General features: G+C 37.2%; 1 protein-coding gene across 1 annotated transcript in view; it reads right to left on the bottom strand.

The window, feature by feature from the left end:
- Window positions 1-14,153, bottom strand: part of CCDC152 (coiled-coil domain containing 152) — an 86,352-nt gene that overhangs the window by 54,767 nt on the left and 17,432 nt on the right. The window contains exons 2-3 of the mRNA XM_037799146.1: window positions 5,970-6,060; window positions 153-258 (exon numbers count right to left, since the gene is read on the bottom strand). Coding sequence (XP_037655074.1) covers window positions 153-258; window positions 5,970-6,060 — 197 coding nt within the window. The remainder of the gene's footprint in view (window positions 1-152; window positions 259-5,969; window positions 6,061-14,153) is intronic.

The raw sequence follows: 14,153 nt of genomic DNA, 5'->3' as shown, positions 1-14,153 counted from the left end.
GTCCTATCCAACTTTTAGGGCTATCCTAAAGATAAAATGAGATGATAGTGAATTTAAAACACTTCATAAATGTACAACATAATACCGATCACTATTGTACTAAAAATCACTATCATTAGAAACAGTTTTTCTTCAGGAAGCAAAGAACTAACCTTCTTTAATTGAGACCTCCTTTGTTTGCATTACTTTTAATAAGCAGTTAGTCTTTTCCAATTGAATATTCAATATATTGTTCCTTCCACTGGTTTCTATCATTTTCTGTAGAAGAAACAGAATATGAATAATTACCAAATCAATGCTGCTATTTTGATTATTTTACTTAAGTATGAAGAATAATGAAAATACCAACCACTTAATAACTGAAAGTCTAATAATTAAGTCTGACATATTTTTAAATAAGCCAACTTCCTAATTTATTTTTAATTTTAAAAGTACCATGGTAAATACTAAAACAGACTAACAGTTATAAAATGAAAAGCAAAAATATGACCTAACCTGAAGTCCCTTCTTTCCAACTATCCAACCTTAGGCCCATGGTTAAAAATTTCTTACATGTTTCCAATATTTTATGTTTATACAGTTATAGAATGGAATCATATTATACTCTCTTCTGCACTTTGGCTCCACTTACTAATATTATCTTGGCGATGATGGCCTATAAGCAAGTATAGTTTTCCCTCATTCTTTTTTAACAGCTGCATTGAGTTTCATTGTATGAATATACTGTAACTTATTTAACCAGTTCCCTATTGAGGGCAATTTGTATTTTTGCACTATTTTTGCTATTATGCACACTGAATAAATATTCTTGAACATTTTTCTTTGGTATCTTTGTGAATATATATGTGGCAGACAAAATGGAAGATCAAAGAGCACTACTTAATTTTTTTGTTATGGAAAATCTCAAACATATACAGGAGAAAATAGTACAATAAGCCCCCATGTAACGTGCAAACAGCTTCAGGAATCAAAAATTTATCCTCACTGATGAATTTATCTTGAAACAACTCCCTGACTTTATGTTGTTTCATCTGCAAATATTACCATATGTATCTCTATTAGAGAAGACTCTTTAAAAACAATACCATTATCACATATAACATTGAACAATTTCTTACTTAAAAATTTTAAGAATATAATAGATATTTCCAAATTAATCTCTAAAACTTTGCACCAGTTCTCCTGCCAAGACTACCAAGAGTGTCTCTAATTTCTTCTCTTTTATCTTTGCATTGACTAAGATACTTCTTAGAATAATGCTAAATAATGGTAGTGAAAGTGGGTATCCTTGACTTCTTGAATTTTCCAGTAGGAAGGCTACTAGTGATACTTTCTTCTTTCCATAAAAATATTTTTCACTCTAGAGAACATTAAAGAGACCATGAAATCAATTAAAAAGAAGTCAAAGACGAGATGATAAAACATCAAAAAGAGATAAGAAGACTTGAGAACTAAGAAAACAATGAAGGACATTATATTTCCATGTTTTTGAATATTTGAGAATGCCCTTTTATTGCTTTTTTGTTGTTTTCTCTCTCTTCTTTTTAATTAGAGAAGTTGTTTTACAGAAAAATCATGCAGGAAGTCCTGAGTTCCCATGTACCCTCCTCATATACAGTTTTACCTATTGTTAACATTTTGTATTAGTTTGATACCTTTGTTACAACTGATGAAATAATATTACAGTAATTACTCTATTAACCATAGCACATAGATTATATTGGGACTCATTCTGTGTTGTAGAGTTCACGGTTTTTAAAAATTTTTATTCTGGTAACATGTATACAACCTAAATATTCCCATTTTAACCACTTTCCAATATAATACTCAGGTGTTAATTACTTTCACAATGTTGTGCTACCATCACATCACCATCAATTACCAAAACTTTTCAATCACCCCAAACAGAAGCTCTGCATCTTCTGTTGCCTTTTCACTTTGACTTAAGGATATAATGGGATATATAATTCTTAGATCATACTTTTCCTTCTCACTATTCTGTAGCAACTGATCCTCTTATTGTGGCACTGAAAGTTGCCATAAATGGAACCAAGTTTTCCATTTCATGGAATCAAGTTTCCATTGAACACAGTGTGTCCTTTCCATATTTTAGATCACATCAGAGGAATTTTCTTTGGTCTATCTTTAATAACTTTTCCTGTTTCTGTGTTGAGTTCTTTATTTCTTGGGCACCAGTTTTCTATATCATTGTTCTCTATTCTCCATATATGTTATCTTCCCACACCATTTAATCTTTGTATTTTTCCTTTGCATTCTATGTGCTATGCCAACCTTTTCTTCCATGTTACTCATTTGGCTTCTGGTTGGATCTATTATTACTTCCGCTATTTCTAATCCATCTATTGGAGTGATGATATTTTGGCCCACATTTGTTTTTCTTAAATCCGCAAGCTCCACTATCATTCCATTTTTGATTTATTACTACATTGATTTAATGATATTTTAAATTTATTTCAGAGAAAATCATTTATTATGGAATGCTGCTTTTTACTGTTTTTTGATAGGATTTCTTACAGAATGGATTCTTCATCTGTGTTTGTCATGCTATGTCGGTTAGTCAGGATTCTCCAGAGAAACATAAACAGAATCTTACTTTATAGCAGTAAGAGAGAAACAAAACTACGAGCCCACCCATCCCAGGTGTCTTTCCTATACACTCTCAGACTACCAGTATCTTTTCCCAATAGTGAATCCCCAAGATATCCCTGTCAGATAATGCACTCCAAGACTCCCCTCCCCACTAGAACCCTGTCTGGTTTTGTGGGGTGCCAAATTCAAATAAATACTCCCCAGTCATATACTAGACTGACCAACCCTAGAAACGCACCACTAAAATGCATAAAATACATAGTCCCCAGTTCCACATGCTCTTCTTTGGCTCCCCAAAAGCTTGGTTGAGCCTCACACTCCTGACGTGTTCCTCTATGTGGCCCTGCAAGGTATGCTGACTCTGTCTTTATGGCCTGTGAGTATAATAAACTTTCAAGCATCTCTAGTGCCTCTTCTCCTTGCTGCGCTGATTGTCCATAATTCAAGAGTCTCACAAATCACATATAAAGAGATATTATAAGGGACTGGCTCACATGATCATGGGAACTGACAAGTCTGAATTCTGAAGGCCAGCCCCCAAACTGGAAACTCTGATAAGGTGATTCTGAAGACCAAGCTCCACAGGGAAGGCTGCAAGATAGAAACCCCAATAAAGGTAATGCTGAAGTTGAGTCCAAATTCCCAGGGGAAATGGTGCCTGAAGTTGAGGCAGAAATTCTTCTTTCTGATCTCTGTAATCCTTAGTTCTGGCTTTTAAGCCCTCCAACTGGTTGAGTGAGGAGACTCCTGGCATTGCTGAAAGCATCCTTTATTGATTATAGATGCTGTCAACTGATTATAGATACAAATCCATCTATGAAACATGCTCACAGTACAAGAATCAGGCCAGTGCTTGCTTACCCAAACAACTGGACACCATAACCTAGCCAAGTTGACACATGATATTAACCATCATGGTCCATCCCTTGTCAACGTGACACCTATACACATATCCTAAACCATACTTAATCTCCAAATAAAGACAACAACATAGTCATACTTTCATCTAGCATGATACAACTATCCTGCTTACAAACAAAAACACTAACCCTTTCCCCAGAAGAGGATGCAAGTCCTTAGGTGATATTTGCCCTTATACTTGATATCCTGATTACTACAACTTATATTAAATGATAAGAGATCAAGAGAGGGAAGAAAACAAAAGTATTTGCCACACATATACACATGCACACAAACATATTCATAACAAAATAAGGAAGAAATATTCATAACCATTACAATCTTCATTTCTGTAACTGGTCATGTGGTCATGGCTATATTTATAACCACCTTCTTTCACTACCCATTCCATATTCCTTTTATTTTCAGCAAGTTTCTCAGGGATCTTGGTTCTCTGCTTGGTGAGGTGATCCAAAATTTCATTCCTGAAGGATCTGGGCCATTAGTAGTTCTGCCTGGATTGTGTTGTTGCAATTTTCTATTGACTTTAATCACAGGGCATGATAGTAATAAGGGACACCCCGAGGAATCTCAGACATAATATTCCTTATCTCCATTGTGTAGGAATCTAATTTCCCATTGGTAATCAGGATAAATCACCTTGGCCAGTACAGTAACTCCCTTATTTGCCTGTTGTTTCAGAGCCATGAGGAGTTCAAAATGGCCAGGAGGCCATCTTAACTTCCAATTCAATGGAATCATTGTTGGGTCTCCTGGTGGAAGCATTCCTCCCTTTGGAATTAAGACCTCTAGACCAGAAAAGAATAAGGTCAAGGGGGCAAGAATAAAAAAAATTTGCTAGTGGATCATTAGGTTAAGAGCGAGTGGTGTGACTCCCATTTTCAGCCCTGATTTCTGGACCCATGAATTGTGGCTATCAGAGAAATAGTGCCATCAATTGGATGCTAATTTAGAGCATATGCAGCCTCCTGGGAAATACTCTCCCAGGCCTGCAAAGTATTGCTATCCAATTGGCACTGTAATTGAGCCTTCAAAAGGCCATGATTCTGTCAATCCAGCTGCTTCAGGATGATGGGGAATGTGTAAGACCAGTGAATTCCATGTGCATATGCCCCTTGCACACCTCAATTGCTGGGAAGTGAGTTCCTTAATCAGAAGGAAAGTGTATGGATAAGGCATTCTGTAAGTCCAAGGATGGTAGTTTTGGCAGAAGCATTGCATGCAGGGAAGGCAAATCTGTATCCAGAATTAGTGTCTATTTCAGTATGAACTAAACGCTGCCCCTTATATGATGGAAGTGGTTCAGTGTAACCAACGTGGCAGCAGGTAGCTGGCTAATCACCTTGGGGAATAGTGCCACATTGGGGACTTGTGTTGGTCTGGTTTTTTTTTTTGCTATAATATTTTGTATAGTTGCCATGACATTTATTTGCATCTAAGTTGAGTTAAACATGGGCAGCTGTATCAGGATCTTCCATGTACTCAACTTCTATGTGGATAAGTTTTCTTTTGCTTTGTTCCTACATTGTGTGAAAACTGTTTGTCTTATTTGCAGATTATCAGTTTTATGGCTACATATGGCTGGTTTGTGTTCTATATGCTTTTCAGCTGCCAGGAGATAAGAAAAAGGAGTAGTCACTGGGTAGGGAGGGCTCTACATCATCATGATTAATGGATTTTATGTCCTTTTTTCCTGGCAATTTTGTTAAAAGTCCTGAATGTGGGGGTATTTCACCTAGTTATAGGCTTATCCTATTTCTGGGAATTATGCTCAGAGTTTGGAATTATTCTCAAATTTCAAAATTAAGGTCATGGAATTTTCCTTCTAATAGTCAGTCCTAGATTTTATTCTCTCCCCATCCTTACTTCACAAACTCACTTTTCAAATCTCTACTTTATCCACCTACCTTTTTCAGCACCTATTTCTGCTTCTCTCCCAGACAGAGAAGGGGTGAAAATCCCCAAGAAACACTTGTGGGCTTGGTCTACCATTAATTTTGTCCAGAGTAGACTAGGGGACTTCAAATGTACATTTTAGGCAAAAGAGAAGGGAAAGAGAAAAGATAAAGTAGGAATAATTTAAAAAATGTTTTAGTCAAAATGGTAAGAGATTGAAATGTTGAGTCAACTTCAATTCTTATTAAACCAATTCCTGAGTTTATGAACATCCTGGGCTTAATGTATTTTCTCTTTAGTTTTAGCAAAAACACATCAATTATTTGTCCTTCTGCCCCAGTAATATTATGAAAGAAATGAATCAAACCAGATCGATTTTAAATAAATACATATTTCAAAAGTGAGGGAGAACGGGCTTGCAAAATACATTTTCGTCATCTTTTCCTTGCTTTTTTTGTCATTTATTCTTCCCAACCCCTTCCCTTGGCAAAATCTGTTCCAGTTTTCCTTATATACTACAACTGTTTGATATTTTTACATACCTTTTCTATCTGTGAGAAGTCATTTATAAGTTTGTCAAGGTTCACACTGCTAATCTTTTTTGTACCTCCTTCACTGCTTTGATCCATGTCTCTGGAAAATCAACATTTGAAAGAAAGAATCACAACAATAGTAAAAAGAAATGGAGATGGAAGAGATCGATGCCATTCTGGATCTGAGGGAATAAATAAAGCATACAAACCTTGCAATGACTGTATGTCTTTAACAGTCTGCTTATGGGTATAATGTTTCTCATCTTATAGATAGTATATAATGGATCATGTTTTAAACCTATTTAAAACAAATCATGGTTTGTTTTAAATCTATTCTGCCAATCTCTGACTTGATTGGAGGTGTAATTACTGATAAGGTAGAATTTACATCTCCATTTTGGTGTTTGTTTTCTCTATGCCTTAGCCTTTTTTCTTCCTCTACGTGTTCCATGACTGCTTTCTTTTGCATTAAATAGATATTTTCTAGTGTACCATTTAAATTCTCATATCATTTCTTTAACTATGTGTTTTTGATTATTTTCCTAGAGGTTGGCCTAGGTATTACAATTCACATTTTAACGTATAACAATCTAGTTCAGATAAATACCAACTTAATTTCAATGGTTTATAAAAACTGCTTCTATAGAGATCAGTTCCTTCCTCCCTCCTTTTTGTGATTATTTTCATACAAATCACATCTTTATACATTATAAGACAACTCAGTTTTATAATTATTTCTTTATGTAGTGCCTTTTAAAACAGGTAAGAGAAAAAAGAGTTACAAACAAAAAAAATCATTTATTTTTCATTACATTTCCCCCTACGTGGGTCATGACTCCCAGGGAATTGAATCTCCCTGGTGATGTGGGACATGACTCCCAGGAATGAGCCTGGCTCTGGCATTGAGGGATTGAGAATGTCTTTTTGGCCAAAAGGGGGGAAAGAAAGGTAACAAAATAAGGTTTCAGTGGCTAAGAGATTTCAATAGAGTCCAGAGGCTATCCTGGAGGTCACTCTTATGAAAGCTCCAGCTAGATATTCCAAATGCCCACAATATGCCAAACCTTAACCAACAATAGTCCTAAAAATACTAAAAAATAACTAGGTCCCTGTCTGAGACTCTATAAAAGTTTCACTCACTAAGTTTACTTTTCAGAAACTTAAATACCCCAGAGTGTTCCTATGCCAGATGGGTCCCAAAACCCAGAGGCAACAGCCTCTCCACGAACATCAACCAGATGTATCCCCCTCCCCCATAATGCTGGCACCCCTTTTCAATATGAACAAGTTAGGTTGGTCACTGCTCAGATATCCCTGAAGACTGAGACAGTGATCAAACCAGAGAGAGTGGTAGCAACTGACAAGATAGGATTTACCAAAGGATTACGAATCTTTATATAAAAAATTTCTTTTTAGTTTCTAGGGTATTAGAATAGCTAGAAGGAAATAACTAACAGGGTGGAACTGCACCCATAACATTCTTTGAAATTTGCTCCATAACTACTCGTTAAATCGTACTTTGAAAGTTATCACCATTCTGTATATACACTATACTTCACAATAAAGAAATAACTGAAATGGTGGAACTGTAACCCATAACAGTCTTTGAAATTTGCTGACTACTTGTCGGATTGTACTTTGAAAGTTATCACTTTTCTGTATATATGTTATATTTCACAATAAAATAACATAAAAAATCACCTATTCTATCTTTTCTATTTACCTATGTAGTCACCTTTACTGGCACTCCTTATTTCTTCATGTGGATTCAAGTTACTGACCTTTCATATCAAGCTGAAGGACTCTTTTAGTATTTCTTGCAGGGCTGGCCTGCTAGTGACAAATTCTCTGTTTTTGTTTATCTGGGTATATCCGAATTTCTCCTCATCTGTGAAGGTTAGCCTTTCTGGATATAGGATTCTTTGTTGACAGTCTTTTTCTTTAAGCATGTTGAACATATCATCCCACTACCTTCAGACCTCCATGGTTTCTAATGAGAAATCATCTTACTGAGAATGTGATGAGTTGTTCCTCTCTTGTTGCTTTAAGATTCTCTTTTTGCCACTGGCTTTCAAGAGAATAATTATGTGTCCAGGTATGGGGTCTCTTTGAATATATCCTACTTGGAGTTTGCTTTTTTTTTTTTTAGATTCTTCGATGTGTAGATTAATGGTTTTTATTAAATTTGGGAAGTTTTCCGTCATTATTTCTTCAAACGTTCTTTCTTCCCCTTTCTCTCCTCTCCTTTGGGGACTCCCATTATCCATGTGTTGGTATGCTTGATGGTGTCTCATGGGTCTCTGAGATGTTGTTTACTTTTCTTCATTCTTTTTTCCCTTTGTTCCTCATACTGGATAATACTGGAAGTATCTTCAAGCTCACTCATTCTTCTGCTAGCTCAAATCTGCTATAAAGCACCTTTAGTAAAATTTTCATTTAAGTTATTGTATTTTCAACTCCAGAATTTCTATTTGATTCTTTAAAATAATTTCTATCTCTTTATTGATATCCTGTATTTGGTAAGACATCATTCTCACATCTATTTTTAATTCTTTAGACATGGTGCCCCTTGGTTCTTTGAACCTGTTTAAAATACTTATTTGCAGTCTTTGCCTAATAAGTTCAACATCTGGGATTCCTCAGGGACTGTTTCTATTTATTGCTTTCTTCCCCTGTTATGGGCTATACTTTCCTATTCCTTTCATGTTTCATTTTTTTGTTGTTGTTGCTGTTGAAAACTGGACATTTAAAATAATATAATATGGAAATTCTGGAATTCCCCTACCTTCCCTCCAACTCCATGTTTTGATGTTGCTGCTGTTTGCTTGATTAGTAACTTTCCTGAATTAACTCTGTAAAGCCTGCACTCTTTGTCATGTTTGGCCACTAAAGTCTCTGCTTGGTTAGCTTAGTGATTGGCTAATAATTGGGCAAATATTTTCTTAAATGGCATGAACCAATAAGTCAACCAGGTTTTGTCAAGAGGCTTTCTGTGTCTTGTGGTATGTTTTTAACACTCTGGCAAGCAGTTACAACTCTGCCTTAGCCTTCACTTCTTGCTTGTGCAGAGCCTCAAGGTGAGCCAGAGTTGAGAAATTAGGTATGTGGCCTTCCAGATTCTCAGAAATATGTTGAAGCTTTTCAAAGCCCCCTAATGACATCTTATTCCCCAGCTTTTTCTTTTAAGTATTTTGGTCAGCTTCTTGTCTGCCCCAACTTTTCTAATTGCCTCAAGTACCTGCAATATTAAACAACTGCCATTGAAACACTCTGGGGAACAGGCAGTTCATAGTAAGTGGACTCTGAGTCAGGGCAAATAAAGGCAAATCCTGTAAATGGGGATTTCCAGGGAACTTCCAGAAAGGTCATTAATGACAATTCTCTGAGGATGGGACTTTTGGTGAGCTCCAAACCAGTTAAATCCTTTCTAGTGGCTGATAGGCTGCTGGTTTGCATGGCTACTGTGATTTTAAGACTGTTGACTTTCAATGTTACTGGAGAGCTGGGAGAGGAGGATGGCAAGGGAACACTAAAATACAAAAAAGCTCACTGTTATTACAGAGATCAAGCAGTTTTTCTTGAATAAATATTCCTCAGATTGTTATAAGTGCTTGGTTAATTGTCAGAGTACCAAGAAAGTTGATTGTGATAGTTTTTGCTGGTGTTCTCATTGCTTTTATGGAGGTGTGGGTTTTTGGAGTCCTAACTCCACCATTCCAGAAGTGGCTCAGTCAAGGTTTCTCAAGTAGAGCTGGAAAAATGTTCTAACTAAATAATTTCTACTTAAGGAAAAAGTAAACATTTCTAACATTATCTACTATTCTCAGCATTATCTTGTTAGGTACAAAAGGTTGAAGATTAAAATTTATTTTAAGCATTTATAACTTATTAATCAAATTAATAGTATAAATTGAGACTGTGCATTTCAAATTTAAATTCCTACAATGATGAGTTTAGATTTGGTATATTACTTCTTTCAAAATTTCCCTTCTGAGGAGGACTGCCTGGATGAAAGAGGAAAATATCTATTTGAGTCAGAAGTTATAACTTTAAAGATATTTTGATGGAGCATGTCTACAGAATTGCATAATAGCTTTTGGGGTCTAAAGAATGTTTAGTACTATGCCTATTGTCTCTAAGCAAATACCAATAGATTACAGTAGATTGAATCATCCTTAATGTCCCGAAACAGGTAAACCTGATTCTATCTGGTTAATTTTAAAAAGGCATACATTGAATTAAAATCCTTCTTAAGAGTAACTTACTATTGCTTTTACTGTTGCTTTAACAGTCTGTAATAGAACTCCAGTCTGAGGTCAATTTTTAGAGCCAAAAATGAGTTAAGAATTAGGAGCCAGTCTTCCATAATTTTTGTCAAAATAACAATTGTCAAAATAAGATTTTCTACTGATGATTTATAAAATTATATTTATCTGTTCAGATGCACAATGACTATTATTAATATGTTATAAATCCTACATTTCTCCTAGCAGAGAATACCTGAAGAATCATCTGAAAATGGTTGCAGGAAATCATCTGCCAACAGAATTGTTTAGTTCTTAGAGTTAGAGGTAGATTCTAACTTTTTGCTAAATCACCTTCTAGAAATCCTTAATATCTTTCAAATTTTGGACCCACTGGTAATGTTAGACAGCCTTCCAGAAATCTATTACAGATGTTTCCCCCTCAGTGAATTGAAGAACTAGATTTTAAATCCAATGTTTCACTTGAGGTTAGATTAAGTTAACCCAGAAAGTAATTAGGAATGATGTGTAATTTTACGCAGAGTTTATAATCTCTTATAAGCTTCGGCATGTCTTAAATTGTGTTCTTCCATAAACTGAAGAACAAAAAGAAATATTCTTACATGTTTTTTGTTTTACCTTACCTTTCAGGTAGCTCTATGGCAAAGTAAATGCTCAATTTCAACAACTATTTCTAGGTCCCTCTTTTTCTATTCCTTTAAAAAATTTTCGTTCAGTTTAATGACATTACAATTCATTTTAAGTACTTTTTGGATTTGGTTAATATATTAGAATCACATATTTATGGAGTTGGAAAGAGCCTTAGAGATAATCAAATTCAACCCATCTTTTTTATAATCAGATGTTCTTTATAGTGCTCATGATTCTAGACAATTAATTATTTCTGAGAGTAAATCATATGCAAAGAGGTCACTAATTACGAACGAGTTACTTATTAACCAAGTCTATTTAGAAACCTTATATTAGCAGTTTATTCCAATCAATTCCCTTCTTATTCTAGATAACTTTCCTGAGTGATCTCCTTTACTGTCATGGTTTTAACTACACCAATAATCAAATGGTAGCAACTTCCAAATTTATATCTCTCCTGAGTTCCTTATTTGTATATTCTACATCTTAAAAGACAGCATGTGATGGTTAGAATCATGTGTCAACTTGGCCAGATGATGGTGGCCAACTGTCTGGTCAAGCAAGCACTGGCCTATCTGTTGCTATGAGGATATTTCGTGGGCTTAAATAAATAATCAGTTTGTTGATTGCATCTGTGGCTGATTACATCTACAGTCGGCTAAGGGGAGTGTCTTCTGCAATGAGAGATGCTTAATCTAATCAGCTGAAGGCGATTAAGGGGCAAGTGATGACTACAGCATTCAGAAGAGAGAACTTTCATCTCTACTTCAGCCAGCTAGCCTCTCCTGGGGAATTCACTGAAGCCCTTCATTGGAATGCCAGCTTGCAGCCTGCCCTATGGAATTTGGACTTGTGCTTCCCCACAGTTGTGTGAGATACTTTTATAAAATCTCATACTATTTACAGATATCTCCTGTTGGTTCTGTTTCCCTAGAGAACCCTGACTAGGGAACCCTGACTAATACACAGAACTATTCAGATTTCAGGCATCTCAAGCAAAGCATTTCTAAAAGAACCTTAATAATCTTTCCTGTAACCTCAAAACCTCAGCCTTCTCTCTCCACTCTATTCCATATTTAGTGAATAGTACTAGCATCTTAGGTGAGAAACCAGGAAGATATTCTTGACTGCTGCTCTACTCCCTTTATATCTTTGCAGTCCATTCCCTTCTCTTAATCCTACTATCAATACCTTTGTTCAGAATTCCATAATTTCTCCCATGCAATAGCATGATAGTTTGCGGGATACTGATCACGTGCTTCGACTTGGCGGGCCTGGGCTGGGGGACCTGATCAGCCCCTGGGAAGGGTGGTGGGCACGGGCGACAGCGCCCTCCACAGCCCCCCAGGCCTGGGAAAGTGGAGCTGGAGGCAGGCCCCATTTCCTCACCCAAAATACCACCGTTAGGGGAGGCTTGCCGGAGGGAACCGCCTTTTCCCCACCCCCTTATCTTGCCCCTGACACTCCCCATTGCCAGAGCAACTCCCCCACCGTCAGTGCGCATGCGCAGTTACCAGAACAACTCCCGCCCCTTGTCTATCAACCTCCGCGCCCTCTCCGAACCAATCCAAGCCTTCGACCTCTACAGCTACCCCGCCCCTCTAATCGCCCAATATAAGCTTGTGCTTTCGCCTAATGAAGCTCTCTTAGTTTTCTTCTATTACCCTAAAAGAACCGTGTCCTGCCTGTTCTTTTTCGCCGCCCTCCACACCTTGCACGCCCCCCCGCCGGGGACCTGGCCAAGTCCCCCGCCTCGCCCTCGCCTCCGGGAAAGAGCCCCCGCCGCCGGTACCCTCAGAGCAAGCCTGGGAGCCTAGGATTCGGTAACCGGCCGCCACCCCCCCCCCAGACGAGTCAACTGCGACCGCAATAGTTCCTACCTGGTCTCCTTGCATCTTGTCATGCCTCCCTGCAGATCACGCTCCATATTGCTACAAGAGAGCCTTCTTAATTCCCCAGACTAACATCCTCAGTCATTTTCCCATCACCTTCAGGATTACATCCAGACTCCTTAGCATGGCACATAAAGACTCTTTTTGAACTAATCACTGCGAGTTTATCCAGTTTCAAACCACTCTATTTAGCCTTCTTCCTGCTCTTAACCCTTCTGTCATAAACTAGTTTCCTCAAGTTACTATGCTCTCTCACTACCACAAATTCTGTTATTTATCAGCATGCATTCCCAGTTGGCTAAATCCTACTTGTCTTTTAAGACACTGGACAAGAATCATTCCTTCTGGTCAGTCTTCCCTGAGAATTCCTCCCCTCCATCTGGGTCAAGTGACTACCCTATGGGCTCTCACAGAATAATGTGCTTACCTCTATCCTTATTCTTAGCATATTTTATCATGAATATCCGCCTTTATCTTCTTCTTTCCCATTAGACTCTTTGAAGGCCAGGACTGTCTTAATCATCTTGGTATCCCCAGTGCACAGCAGAGTATGTAGCACACATTAGGCACTCAAAGCATATTTGCTGAATGAGTAAAACACCAATACTTTAAAGCCAGTCCGATTCTCAGGCATCACTAATTTAATCTACTTTTCCAATTAGTGATGAGACATGGATTCTTATCATAGCTATGAAAAGAATGAATTGGATGAAATCAGCAGACATTTAACTTCTAGATGCTTCAAGGTTCCTGAGCTATTAAATTAAAGTCATAGCACTTGCCCTCACAGAACTGTGGAGCGGATGAAATAAAATTATGGTTCCAAATATACTTTGTAAAGTCTAAGTCAAAGTGTTAACACATTCTGAATTAATGAGGCTCTATTTTTGTTTTTGAGAAGAAATAAACAGTAGAAAGCTAAGTCTGGATCTAACCATGAACTACCTGAAGATAAGTCCTTATTGCCATAGATCACGAACTTGCCCTTAGAACACTGGCTATTGTGTGCGTCTTGACAAATCACCTTCTTCTTCCATCTACCCTTTAACCTTTGGGCCCAAAGCCCCAAGACTAAAAGGATCATTACCATCACTTAAACAATCTGCTTGCACCTGATGTCTTTCTTGATCCTATTATTTCTCTTCTTGCAATGCAGAAGGCAATAACATAATGGTCCGCTCTCATGTCTAATTATTTTTTACATCAACTTAGGAAACCATGCTGTCCAACAGATTTTTAAAGTTAGGGGAAAATAACAGAATAATTTCTGTCACTCAAAATAAATTCTGCTAATTTCCATCTTCCTCTTCATATTCACTCCCCATACCACTCCCAACCCCTATACTTCCACCCCTCATCTCTGCCATACACATACAAACTAATCTATAACATCAGTCTTTGGGCCA

This window comes from Choloepus didactylus, chromosome 11, assembly GCF_015220235.1.
Source record: "Choloepus didactylus isolate mChoDid1 chromosome 11, mChoDid1.pri, whole genome shotgun sequence".
NCBI lineage: Eukaryota > Metazoa > Chordata > Mammalia > Pilosa > Megalonychidae > Choloepus > Choloepus didactylus.
The sequence above is the reverse complement of the archived record's forward strand: the minus strand, read 5'-3'. Positions and strand labels throughout refer to the sequence as shown.